This window comes from Moschus berezovskii, chromosome 9, assembly GCF_049115385.1.
Source record: "Moschus berezovskii isolate FMDL1 chromosome 9, NW_MosBer_1.0, whole genome shotgun sequence".
Taxonomy (NCBI): domain Eukaryota; kingdom Metazoa; phylum Chordata; class Mammalia; order Artiodactyla; family Moschidae; genus Moschus; species Moschus berezovskii.
In genome coordinates, this window is record NC_142468.1 from 110,671,750 (window position 1) to 110,686,262 (window position 14,513).

General features: G+C 43.9%; 1 protein-coding gene across 2 annotated transcripts in view; it reads right to left on the reverse strand.

Moving 5' to 3' along the window:
- The window catches only part of MCC (MCC regulator of Wnt signaling pathway), a 323,312-nt gene that overhangs the window by 104,082 nt on the left and 204,717 nt on the right, over positions 1 to 14,513 (reverse strand). For both annotated transcript variants that reach the window (XM_055435515.2, XM_055435516.2), the window contains one exon: positions 11,681 to 11,823. In XM_055435515.2, the coding sequence (XP_055291490.1) occupies positions 11,681 to 11,823 (143 nt within the window). The remainder of the gene's footprint in view (positions 1 to 11,680; positions 11,824 to 14,513) is intronic.

Sequence of the window (14,513 nt, forward strand, 5' to 3'; positions counted from 1 at the left end):
ATATTGGCCAGAAGCAAAACTTATTGTGTTGAAGAAGGCAAACAATATGGTTCAAATGGTGGAAATAAATGTAAAATAATGTGAAGTCAAGGAATTCAGGGGAAGGAGTAAGTGTTGTGAGATCTTTTATGGAAACAGATAAAACAGGCAGCAGGGAAGTACAGACGGACTGTGTTTTCGACCCACAGGGAGGGGCTGAGGTGAGCACACACCAACCCTGGTTAACGATCCCCCTTAGGGTATCATAAGGAAGGTTACAGTACAATACTACATGAGCAAACAGGAAGCAGGAGAGGCACAGAGCAACCTTGTAAGGAGATAGCGTGCAGTCTTGTGCCCCCAAAACGAGGCCCTGAAAGGTTAAACTGAACCGAAATATGAGAAAGTTGGCTAACCCTGTTTCTCTTGCTGATTTTGGTAAAAAACATGGAGTTGTCTCTCTTTGCCCTCTCAACATCCTTACCGGCAGGAACTGGGAAATGACAGAAACCAGTGCACTCCAAGCCCTCTGTAAGCTGCCAGACAATTTGGGACTGCAGCATACGGAGGAGAAGGATGCTGGCGGCTGTCTATTGTTTGAGTCAGATGCATTGGTCCATCCAGAGCAATGGGAACAAAAAGTTAAAAACAAAAACAAAAACAAAACCCTGCAGGTCCATGGCAGTTTTACAAAGACAAGAATTTGAGGAGTTGTTTCAGTTCCTCTGAGCAGCAGGCCATCACCTAAGTGGTCAAGGTGTGAATGACACACAGCATCAGCATCTCAAAGTGACTTCATTGTTTGCTTCCTTCCATGGTGCATACACTAACTCTTGGTAAGGATTTATCTTCTTTCTTAGGGGAAAAAGATGCCTGATCTGAAGAACACTAACTGCTAATGCTGAAGATAAAAAGGAAGAAAATATGAAAAGGTCCAAGAAGTAGTCAAACCAAGTTAAAAAAACAGAAGCTTTGATAAACTGATAAATGCTACTAATTGTATGCTATTGTGGTAGTTTCCTAACTGTTGTTCAGTCACTCGGTGGTGTCTGACTCTGCAGCCCCATGGACTGCAGCACGCCAGGCTTCCCTGTTCCCCACTATCTCCCGGAGTTTACTCAAGCTCATGTCCATCGAGTCGGTGATGCCATCCAACCATCTCATCCTTTGTTGCCCCCTTCTCCTCCTGCCCTCAATTTCCCCCAGCATAAGGGTCTTTTCCAATGAGCTGGCTCTTTGCATCAGGTGGCCAAAGTATTGTAGCTTCAGGAGCAGATTTTCTGATAAATATTCAGGGCTGATTTCCTTTAGAATTGACTGGCTGATCTGCTTGTTGTCCAAGTGCCTCTCAAAAGTTTTCTACAACACCAGAAATTGAGAGCATCAATTCTTTGGCTCTCAGCTTTCTTTATGGTCCAACTCTCACATCCACACATGACTACCGGAAAACCATAGCTTGGACGGCAAAGCGATATCTCTGCTTTTTCATAATTATGGAATTAGAAAGTTATCAGGTATTTTTCTTTGGCACATAGAGGGTCATCTCAGGATTCTAACGGTACATCATTTCATTCACTTAGAAGCATTTGTGAAGTGATTCCAAGTCACTCATTTTAGAGTTGCAGTGATTAAAGCTTGCTACAAGCTCAATAACAGCAGCGGCAGCAACAACAAAACACTACTAAGGAGGCAGGCATTGGACTGTATCAGTTCAGTTCAGTTCAGTAGCTCAGTCGTGACCGACTGTTTGCGAGCCCATGAATCACAGCACGACAGGCCTCCCTGTCCATCACCAACTCCCGGAGTTCACTCAAACTCATGTCCACAGAGTCGGTGATGCCATCCAGCCATCTCATTCTCTGTCATCCCCTTCTCCTCCTGCCCCCAATCCTTCCCAGCATCAGAGTCTTTTCCAGTGAGTCAACTCGTCACATGAGGTGGCCAAATATTGGAGTTTCAGCTTTAGCATCTGTCATTCCAATGAACACCCAGGATTGATCTCCTTTAGAATGGACTGGTTGGATCTCCTTGCAGTCCAAGGGACTCTCAAGAGTCTTCTCCAGCACCACACTTCAAAAGCATCAATTCTTCGGCGATCAGCTTTCTTCACAGTCCAACTCTCACATCCATACGTGACCATGGGAAAAACCATAGCATTGACTAGACGGACCTTGGTTGGCAAAGAAATGTCTCTGCTTTTTAATATACTATCTAGGTTGGTCATAACTTTCCTTCCAAGGAGTAAGCATCTTTTAATTTCCTGGCTGCAATCAGCATCCGCAGTGATTTTGGAGCCCAAAGAAATAAAGTCTGACACTGTTTCCACTCTTTTCCCATCTATTTCCCATGAAGTGATGGGACCAGATGCCATGATCTTCGTTTTCTGAATGTTGAGCTTCAGGCCAACATTTTCACTCTCCTCTTTCACTTTCCTCAAGAGGCTTTTTAGTTCCTCTTCACTTTCTGCCATCAGGGTGGTGTCATCTGCATATCTGAGGTTATTGATATTTCTCCCGGCAATCTTGATTCCAGCTTGTGCTTCTTCCAGCCCAGCATTCCTCATGATGTACTCTGCATAGAAGTTAAATAAGCAGGGTGACAATATACAACCTTGACGTACTCCTTTTCCTATTTGGAACCAGTCTGTTGTTCCATGTACAGTTCTGACTGTTGCTTCCTGACCAGCATACAGGTTTCTCAAGAGGCAGGTCAGGTGGTCTGGTATTCCCATCTCTTTCAGAATGTTCCACAGTTTATTGTGATCCACACAGTCAAAGGCTTTGGCATAGTCAATGAAGCAGAAATAGATGTTTTTCTGGAACTCTCTTGCTTTCTCCATGATCCAGCGGATGTTGGCAATTTGATCTCTGGTGCCTCTGCCTTTTCTAAAACCTGCTTGAACATCTGGGAGTTCATGGTTCACATATTGCTGAAGCCTGGCTTGGAGAATTTTGAGCATGAATTTACTAGTGTGTGAGATGAGTGCAATTGTGTGGTAGTTTGAGCATTCTTTGGCATTGCCTTTCTTGGGGATCGGAATGAAGACTGACCTTTTCCAGTCCTGTGGCCACTGATGAGTTTTCCAAATTTGCTGGCATATTGAGTGCAGCACTTTCACTGCATAATCTTTCAAGATTTGAAATAGCGCAACTGGGATTCCATCACCTCTACTAGCTTTGTTCGTAGTGATGCTTTCTAAGGCCCACTTGACTTCCCATTCCAGGATGTCTGGCTCTAGGTCAGTGACTGTATACACACCTGCTTAACCAGCAGAGGCAGAAAAGTCACGGAGTGGCAGAGTGGCAGGGACCCTGGTGACCACCTAAGCCAGGGTCAATACCTTTGTTTTACAAATAAGACCACTGACACTCCTAAGGCTAAGCGATTTACTAAGATTATCCAACCAGTTAGCAACACAGTTAATTCCTAAATTTACTACAAACAGAAAAATAATATGATGGCCTAAGGAAAAGATTTTTTAAAAGATTCTTTCTCATTATTGGCTAGGGGTGAAATCATCTAATTGGAAAAAGTCAATGAAAGTTTAACTCTTACCATGCTTTCTATACCTCAAGCTAAAGTCCTGTGGAATCAGCAGCATTTGATAAAAATGTTACTTCAGAAGCAATCCCTATACCTATCTTATTTTGGGGTGCATATTCATGCCTTTTCACTGGATTGGAGTGACTGGTGAACAAGACCCAGAAGGACATGCCTTGGGAGCTGTCAGTCAACTGTGGCCAGCCCACTCAGCCTACCTGACTTTGTGGTTTTTCTTTTGGAACACACTTGGTCTTTGAATTTAAAGGCAGAATTGCCCTGAAACAGCCATCATTTCTTTAAAGAACAAAGATGTTTTAGATACAAGGTATTCTTTTCAGTTCTCTTAAAGGATCTATAGCAGTGAATAAGTGATGAGTAAATACCTCTTATTTTCCCATACAGCACAGAGGAAGTTCAGACTCATCCAGGAAACTTACGGTGCGAAACTGAACAAATGGGACTCTGAAATGCTCTCCTACGTATATAATAATTCATCCTTGTCACCCATGAGTACCAGTTTTAACAAGATCTGATAAAGGATCCGTATTCAAAAACTTCAAAGAGTGAACAAGGGTGGGATGTATAAGGAAACAGGGAGAGAGAAAAGCCCTCCTTGTCTTTCTAGGTTTATTTTTATTTCATCATATTTTATTCTTTAGGCCACAAGAACAACAGGTTTTGCTGGGAGACAGAGGTTTTGGTTACACTGTGTTTGAGATGCAGAAACATGGAGAGGGGCAGACAGGCCAAAGCGTGGGCCTAAAGACCAGGGGGAAGGCCAGGCACACGGCACGGGCATGAGATTTTAGAGACTGGCCTGTGTGCGAGCCCACAGAAGCTCCAGATGCCTGCTCCGTTACCAAATGAGGGGCACTCTGCAGATGAAGAAGCACAAGGGTTAAAGGCCACTGTGAAGCGACATAAAGAGGAGGGTGCCGCCACCCTGGTGAGAAGTACGGGGGCGAGCCTGGAGTGAGGGTCGCAGCAGAGGGTGGCTCTTAGGGAGAGAGGGGAAGGTCCAGGACCTGCAGGGCCAGGGAGGGTCGAGAAGGGAAGCAGGATTTAGGGTTACAGTTAGGAAAAGGGCCAGTAACAAGAAAAAAGTCACCAAATTTTTCAGTTAAGAAGTCACTGGTGATTTTCAAGAAAGTCTCTTAGCTTAAGGTGCTGTAACAAAGTACCATAGACAAGCTTAAATGACAGAAATCTATTTTTTCATAGTTTCAGACTTCAGTTGGGTTGGAGAAGGAAATGACAACCCACTCCAGTGTTCTTGCCTGGAGAATCCCAGGGACAGCGGAGCCTGGTGGGCTGCCGTCTATGGGGTCGCACAGGGTCGGACACGACTGACACGACTTAGCAGCAGCAGCAGCATCAGCAGACTTCGGTTGGTAGTCCAAAATCAAGGCGCCAGCACGCTGGTTCCCGGTGAGGGCTCTTTTCCTGGCCTGCAGATGGCTGCCTTCTCCCTGTACCCTCACATGGCAGGGCAAGAGCAGGAGAGCAAGCGAGCTCTCTGGGGTCATTAATCCTATCACGTGACCCCCAACTCTGTGACCTTGACTCAACTACATCCCATCTCCAAACACTATCCCATCGAGGGTTTCATCACACGAACTGGGGGAGGGGGCATGGCACAATGCAGTTCATAGCAAAAGGAATTTTGGCAAACCACTGGGGTCAGAAGCCAGACAGCTGTGGGCTAACAAGCAAACGGGAAATGAAGCAGAAATCATGGACTACTCAGAGCTGGCAGTGAAAGGTTGATGTAATAAGAGCAGCTTTTGGGAAAAGAAAATAATCTCCTTGGGAAACAATCTGCTTAGACATCTTTTTTTTTCCCTCTCCCCCAGATGCAAAGTGAGCTACTGACATATTTTTCCATTTTACCCATCTCATTATATAATCCCCCCAACTCAGATGAGCATTAAAACAAAGCTACTCAGAACATACAGTTAAGTGAAAAAGCACCTATTACAAAACAGTGTGTGCTATATGATCCAATTTGTTTAAGATATTCATGAGTAAAGATTTTTAGAAGGCCATAAATACAAACTGTTTATTCCAAGCAGATGAGATTTAGGTTGCATTAGGCAGGGTTCAGTTAGGAAAACAAACACTTTTGGATGTTTCAAGCAGGATTTAGTTTAGGCAGTTTTGTGCTTATAAAACTATTGGAAGGACCAGAGAAGAGAAGGGAGGGGGAGGGCAGCTGGCCATCAGCCTTGCCATCAGAGCTGTGACGGACACTGCTGCTGCCCCACTCCTGCCCACAGCACAGGCTCAGGCTGGTCAGCGCAGGGTCTTCATGCTCATGAAGCCACCACTATGGCCCCACCTTCTCTCTGTCTTCCAGAGTTAAGGGAATTTGGGAGGCAGTCCCCAGGGTCAGTCTTCTTTGATTTGGGGGACTACAGAGAAGGCGTGGGAACGGAAGCAGGCACCAGCAACATGCTCTGTCACCTACTGTCTTTGGCTCTTTGACAACCAAACGCATCTGCTTATACATACACATTTCCAAGTGGCTATAACAGTTACCACCAAGCGTCTGTAATTATCCCTTGTTCAGTCGTATTAATAAATGGACTCACCTATCAAAATGGGAGACCCAAAGTCCCATTTATATCCATGGCCGGGTGAGCTTTCCTCTTCCAGTTTAACAGCAAATTCACCTAGGAATCATGTAGCGTAACTATTAAATGCTGCTGCTGCTGCTAAGTCACGTCAGTCGTGTCCGACTATGTGCGACCCCATAGACGGTAGCCCACCAGGCTCCCCCGTCCCTGGGATTCTCCAGGCAAAAACACTGGAGTGGGTTGCCATTTCCTTCTCCAACGCATGAAAGTGAAAAGTGAAAGTGAAGTTGCTCAGTCGTGTCCGACTCTTAGCGACCCCATGGACTGTAGCCCACCACGCTCCTCCATCCATGGGATTTTCCAGGCAACAGTACTGGAGTGGGCTGCCATTGCCTTCTCCATTAAAAATGTTTTACCAATACCAACTCACCTTATATAATGGGAGAAAACAAAGTAAAAAGGAAATTGCATATATATATAAACAAGCAAGAAATTATACAGTTGAGTCATCCTTTTTGCAACTGGTTATGAGACTATAATTAATAACTTTTGTCTTCCATTAGGAAATTCCTATTCCCTTGGTGTTTAGCCACCATCTTAGGTGGTTAGAGTTCTTAACCTAATGCAGTAATTAGAAATCTTTATTCCTGAGGGGTCTGGCCCTAGGTGGATTAACTTGTACTGTGATCCTCTATTTACTAACTTGTATCACTGGGCAACATCCAGGAGGTATGCTAGGGAATCCCATGAGTTCCAGACACAGTCCTCCCTGCCTCATGGTACAGCTACAATCCAGTTTTCCCCTGGAGAGTTAGGATCCTGCTAGTACAGTAACTCCCTTCACTGCCTGTTGGTTCAGTGACATGAGATGGCCCAAGGGCTAAGTGGCAGCAATGGAATCAATGCTGTGTTTGCCAGTCATCGTTCTCTTGGGAATGAAACTTCTAAAACTAGCAGAGCTCAAAGTTGCCAAGAGGGAAAGCAACACTTTTTTAAGTGGGCTTTTAGGTGTAAGAATGAGAAGAGCCACTTGTATTTCCACTTCTTGGTTCCTGAAGCCAGAAAAGCAGGACAATGTACTGTTGCTAGTTGGGAGCATTTACCCCATGTACAGGGATTTAAAAAATGTTACCACCTGGATGGGGTACAGTGGTAGACTAGGTCCACTATGAGATTTATTGATGATGCCACTTGTCACCTGATCTAGTATGGGCTGAATTATGTGTTACTGTCCATTGTTACTACCACCCCAATTCTATGTTGCAGTCCTAACCTTCAAAGTGATGGTATCTGGAGATGGGACCTTTGCGATATAATTAGATCTGATGGGATCCCTCATGATGGGATTTGTACCCTTATGAAATAACAGAGCTTGCCTTTTCCCTCTCTCCCTGCCATGTGAGGACACGGTGAGAAGGAAGCCTTCAGGAGGACAGAAAGACATCACTCACTGAAGAAATGAGTTGGCTGGCACTTTGACTTTGGACTTTCCAGATTCCAGAACTGTGGCAAATAAATTCCTATTGTCTAAGCCACTGGTCTACAGTATTTTGTTACAGCAGCCTCAGCTGACTAATGTATCTGACTAATGAAGATTGATGAATCTTCATCTAGACTGGAAGACTACAGGTATTTTTGGATCCCAGGGGCTAACATCTGCTCAGAGCCAATAATTAGCCCAGAATGTAGGTATCTCTTTTTCCTACTGTACAGTCTCCCCTGTAAAATGGGTAGAAAGAAGACTGACTGTACTGACTTGTGACAGGATTATAAACATCTTCATTTAAAAAGTTCTGGATCTGTGAAGGAGGTCTGGTAAAGGAACTGGATAAGAGGTCATATATTACAGTGGGAGGTCAAGTCCTTGTTCACCAGACAAACCAGAGATTTTTCAATTACAAAGATCAAGTAAAACTTTAGTATGCTGCCCATTTATATCAAAACTAAAGACTCCATGATCAATTCTACATTATCAAAAATCTCGATGGGTCAAATAATTTTGATCACTACTGTAGCCCTGTTAACAAGTACAGTAGCCATGCCCACACTGACTCCAGTAGTGAAGTGGCATCAAAAACCCCATTTTTAACGATGCTATTCCTGATCCCCATGGCCTCTGGACTATGCTACACTAGGGAAGTTCTGGCATTTCAACATTATTTAATGTAATCCTCCAATGAATCTAGTTTTATTTAATCAAACTGCTGAAGCTAAAATACTAAATCCAGAATCTCTAATAGGAACAGTGATATCAATAAATCATCATCAATCCAACACTATATTCTTATTTCCTTGGTCTAGGACACTTAGGTCCTAATCCTACACATATTCTTCTCAAGTTTCTGTGACTATAAATGAATACAATCTTACTTGTATCTTCCAAGTTTGGATTTTCTGCTTATCCCCCTGGGGCATGATTGAATTTAGCTACTTTTGGGCCTAAAGAAGAATGGAGTAGTAGTGAGGTATGACTGTATCTAGTGCCCTCTACCTGGGTTCAGCCTGCTACAGAGCCTCCAAGCAAAGGACTAACTTGATCAGACAGGGAGGGAGACTGCTTCTGCAGGAGAGGAAACTCAGGGGAGTTTGCAGGCTCTTGCATCTTGATTTATTTGAATCTACCCAATGTTTCCATTCAAATTCTCACCATTTCATCTTTTCCTATCAGTGCTTAATCTTTAACCTAAGAGATCTGATGTGGCTCTGAATTCAACTTATGTTGGAATTCAGCGACCTGTAGTGTCTTGACTACATTAGCCCTGTGGCTATAAGAGGTGGGAAAGTCTCCTAGGGGAGTCACAGAAGGTCTCTAGTTCTCTGATTGTGACTGGAGATAATATTTTAAACTATGAAACTGTCACATTTTTTCTCTTACGTAATTCAGTATGGCTTCCATGTGGATACACCATAAACCATTCCCTAATTAATGATTTTTCAGCTCTTCCAATAAATTCCTAACTCAGGCCCAGACTGAAGTGACAAGAAAATCTCAAAGGTACCAGGATTGTACCAGATTAGCATGACAATTCTCTACACCCGGGATACACCAGAGAGTCAAAGGCATTTGGCACCTCTGCACTGGGTCAACTATAGTATCTTTGGACCTGAGTGGTGGCGGCTAGGGAGGTGCCTTAGCCACTAGAGCTCAGAGGACAAGAAGAGCCTTTTCTTACTGGCCCAAGTGTCTGCTCATCTTCCGGCCATGCAGGGAGTACCCTCCTCAAGGAGGAGCTAGCTCATTTACATAATAAAAACTAGCAGAATTTAATGTGACATCTGTATAGATGCAATCTTCCTTTAAATAAGAAGGTATTTTAATACGAAACAGTTTGGTCATTAAATTCAATCTAAACATCGTGAAATTGAGTTTTCCAGGTGACATGTGATGCATTTTTTTTCACAACTCACTAAACCCATTTGCCTTCACCTTCTCAAGATTTTAAAAGAGCAATATGTTTTCAATGGAAATTACAAATTTGCCAATGTACTCCGTCAGCCTCCTTTAAGTGTGCTATAATCATTTCTTTGGGCTGAAATTCTTCTCTGCTCTTCTAACCTACAATCACTGAAGACCAGGATACAATTTAAAGGCCTTGAGGTTCTAAACTGGAATATGAGATGTACTGTGTGGCTCCAATTAACAGCAAATTTTTCCACAACTTTGCCCTGAAACAGAGGCCCCCAAGTACCCTCATCAAGTAGCTCCATCATTACTGTGACTCTCAGAGTTGGAACAAAGCAGATCCAAAATGTCTTCTGACCCAGGACTTCTAGAGGGATAGTTTAAAGAAGCTGCCTTTAAAACTGTCTTAATTGTGGCCTGTAAAGACAGTCAGAGAACAAAGCACTCTTCTCCATAAGAGTAGATGCCAACCATTTGTTTCCCTAAGGGCTAGTCTCTGAGCATGGGCAGGAAGATAGAAGTTCTTATCCTTGGCTCAGTAAGTCACTTTAAGCAAACCCTCTTCTCAAAAACGGGCAGACACAGCAACTAAGTGCTTTGTGCAGGAGACTTTGGGGCCAACTGATTGGTGAGCAAGGAAGGCAGAAACCCCAACAGTCACTTTTATGGGACGAAAACTGAATAAAGGCAGAGATGTGGGTTTCAACTCCACCCCTCCCCTTTGCTAAGGGTAACTTAAAAGTAGTTGCTTAACATTTTTAAGCCCCAGGGTTTTCACCAATCAAGTGATGGATCGAATCTTGCCAGATCCCTTAGGAGTTTGTATGACACTATGCCAATATCGGCAAGTCAACTGAACTCAAAAAAATTTTAGATTATCTAGAGTGAGTGAGTGAAGTCGCTCAGTTGTGTCCGACTCTTTGCGACCCTGTGGACTGTAGCCCACCAGGCTCCTCCGTCCATGGGATTCTCCAGGCAAGAATACTGGAGTGGGTTGCCATTTCCTTCTCCAGATTATCTAGAAGCATATGCTATTTTCTTGGGCTTCAGAATCACTGCACTGTGGATGATGACTGCAGCCATGAAATTAAAAGATTTGCTCCTAGGACAAACCTAGACAGTGTATTAAAAAGCAGAGATATCACTTTGCTGACAAAGGTACATATTGTCAAAGTGACGGTTTTTCTAGTAGTCATGTACAGATGTGAGAGTTGGACCATAAAGAAGGCTGAGTGCCAAAGAACTGACACTTTCAAACTGGTGCTGGAGAAGACTCTTGAGAGTCCCTTGGATAGCAGGAGATCAAACCAGTCAATCCTAAAGGAAATTAATCCTGAATATTAATTAAGAATCAACTGAAGCTGATGCTTAGGCTGAAGCTCCAAAACTTCGGTCACCTGATGTGAAGAGCCAACTAAGACTCTGCTAATGGGGAAGACTGAGGGCAAGAAGAGAAGGGGGCGACAGAGGAGAAGATGGTTCGAAAGTCTCACTGAATCATGGAGTTGGAACAAACTCCGGGGGATAGTGAAGGGCAGGGAAGCCTGGTGTGCTGAAGTCCGTGGGGTCATAAAGAGTTAGATACGACGCAGTGACTGAACGACAACAAAGAAGCATATGTAATAGTCAGTTACAATCAACATTCATAAATCTCTCAAAATCCCCAAGGGAGATAGAGGGGGCTGCATTCAGAACCTGTTAATAAAGCATCTCACTCAACTTCTTATCAGTCAACTGAATATTAGAACTCCCATCCTGTCTACCTTTCAGGATTACCATGAGGATCAAAGTCAAAACAGAATAACAGAGGAGAAAGCAAACAGTTGGCAGAGTAGAGACAAAATACTTATCAACTGTAAAAACATTAGTTATAAATAAAAAACTGTTGTAACTCATAGAAAGTGTGAAAGTCACTCAGTCGTGTCTGACTCTTTGTGACCAAATGGACTATACAGTCCATGGAATTCTCCAGGCCAGAATACTAGAGTGGGTAGCCTTTCCCTTCTCCAGGGGAATCTTCCCAACCCAGGAATTGAATCCAGGTCTCCCTCGTTGCAGGCACATCCTTTACCAGCTGAGCCACAAGGGAAGCCCGTAATTCACAGGGGTGACTTCAAGTGTAAAGCCCAGGTTACCGCCCAGAGGGGCAGAGAGACAGCCGTGACTTGCAGCCGACTACCTGATGGTGGTGCCTTGCAAACGGTCTATCTTCTTATTGAGCTCAGCGATGATACTGTGCAGTTCTGTGATGCGTTCCTCGTACCGAAGTGTCGTTCGCTCCTGGACGTCCTCATGCTCTCTCATGAGGTGGGATTGCTCACACTGGGATCAAGAGAACAAGACAGAAGTGCCAATGAATTGACATACCTAATAGCAAGAAAGACTAAGTCTTACAGCCTCAAATCATTACAACCTCGACATAGAGTATGTCCCAAATAAACATATACCTGCTCGTTGGCCCAGAAGACACATCAACAGCTGAACTTCACAAAGTCCCTGGCCACTCAAGTCTCTACCTTTTTAGCTCTACATTTCCAGGTGGCTCTAGTGGTAAAGAACCCATTTGCCAATGCAGGAGACGAGATGTAGGTTCAATTCCTGCATTGGGAAGATCCCCTGGAAGAGGAAATGGCAACTGACTCCAGTATTCTTGCTTGAAAAACCCCAAGGACAGAGGAGCCTGGTGGGCTACAGTCCATGGGATCACAGGGAGTCGGACATGACTGAGTGACTGAGCACAGCACACAGCTCTTATTCGCTCTTTGGGTAAAGGTCCCTCTGCCACTGTCTACGGTCTCTGCCGCACTATTCATGTCTTCTGCTTCTCCCTAGCCACATAGCAGGCAGAAGCTGCACTCAGTATGCCAGCAAATTTGGAAAACTTAGCAGTGGCCACAGCACTGGAAAAGGTCAGTTTTCATTCCAATCCCAAAGAAGGGCAATGCCAAAGAATGTTCAAACTACTGCACAATTGCACTCATCTCACAACACTAGCAAAGTAATGCTCAAAATTCTCCAGGCCAGGCTTCAACAGTACATGAACCATGAACTTCCAGATGTTCAAACTGGATTTAGAAAAGGCAGAGGAACCAGAGATCAAATTGCCAACATCCATTCGATCATAGAAAAAGCAAGAGAATCCAGAAAAAACATCTACTTCTGCTTTATTGACTATGCCAAAACCTTTGACTGTGTGGATCACAAGAAACTGTGGAAAATTCTGAAAGAGGTGGAACTCCCAGACCACCTTACCTGCCTCCTGAGAAATCTGTATGCAGGTTAAGAAGCAACAGTTAGAACTGGACTTTGAACAACAGACTGGTTCCAAATTGGGAAAGGAGTACGTCAAGGCTGTATATTGTCACCCTGCTTATTTAACTTATATGCAGAGTACATCATGAGAAACGCTGGGCTGGAAAAAACACAAGCTGGAACCAAGACTGCCGGGAGAAATATCAAGAACCTCAGATAAGCAGATGACACCACCCTGATGGCAGAAAGTGAAGAGGAACTAAAGAGCGTCTTAATGAAAGTGAAAGAGGAGAGTGAAAAAGCTGGCTTAAAACTCAATATTTAAAAAATGAACATCATGGCATCCGGTCCCATCACTTCATGGCAAATAGATGGGGAAACAATGGAACCAGTGCCAGACTTTATTTCTGTGGGCTCCAAAATCACTGCAGATGGCTACTGCAGCCATGAAATGAAAAGATGCTTGCTCCTTGGAAGAAAAGTTATGACCAACCTAGACAGCATATTAAAAAGCAGAGACATTACTTTGCCAACAAAGTTCCATCTAGTCAAAGCTATGGTTTTTCCAGTAGTCATGTATGGATGTGAGAGTTGGACTATAAAGAAAGCTGAGTGCTGAAGAATTGATGCTTTTGAACTGTGGTGTTGGAGAAGACTCTTGAGAGTCCCTTGGACTGCAAGGAGATCCAACCAGTCCATCCTAAAGGAAATCAGTCCTGAATATTCATTAGAAGGACTGATGTTGAAGCTGAAAGTCCAATACTTTGGCTCCCTGATGCGAAGAACTGACTCATTGGAAAAGACCCTGATGCTGGGAAAGATTGAAGGTGGGAGAAGAAGGGGACAGCAGAGGATGACATGGTTGGACGCTATCACTAACTTAATGGACATGAGTTTGAGTAAGCTCTCAGAGTTGGTGATGGACAGGGAAGTCAGGTGTGCTGCAGTCCATGGGTTTGCAAAGAAAGAGACATGACTGAGCTACTGAACTGAACTCTCTTTTTGGAATCTGAATCTTCAGTGAATGGATTGAAGGTCATATGTAGTCAATTCACTTGACTGACAGTCCTGGTGAGACTGTATGTCAGTTCCCGCTACCTCTATTCCAGAGATTTCTTCGCATGTTCTGTACTGCTGCTCATTTTTTCTTTTACCAATTCACTCTTTTTTGCTGTAGTTTGGTAGGATATGCTTCAGCCACTTTTCAACCAAATAATCCTAGATTCTATGATGCTATTTCTTATCTGGCTGGCTATTTGCAGACAGTATCCTTTCTTATCAGACTATAAACTCTGGGAAGGCAGGGGCTGGGTGTTTTCAAGACTTAGCCCTCACTCCTGGCACACAGCCTGGCTCACTGTGGGTGACCTAGGAGGGCATTGGGATGACTAAATCACTGTGTATCAGGAAGCCGAGGAGCTTCCCTTGCTCAGCAGTTGATGAATTAAGAAGCAGCAGATGCTATACAAACGTTTTTGCATCTCAAGTTTAAATCCTAAGGAACCTGTTCATCTCTTTCACTTCTCTCCTTCCTCTTCAAGCCCCCATCAGTCACTGTGCATTTAATCTTATTTACATGATAATAAAACACTAGTCAGTGACAGAACAAGGAGTCCCACTTCTGAACAAGGAGTCCCTGTCTACTGCGTTCAGCCCTGATTAATTTCCTGCCCAGCAGAGGAATTTTAATTTGATTTTTGGCAAGGTTTTCGTAATGCCAAGAGCCACATGTACTTGCCAGTTTTGCACTTTCAGGGCTG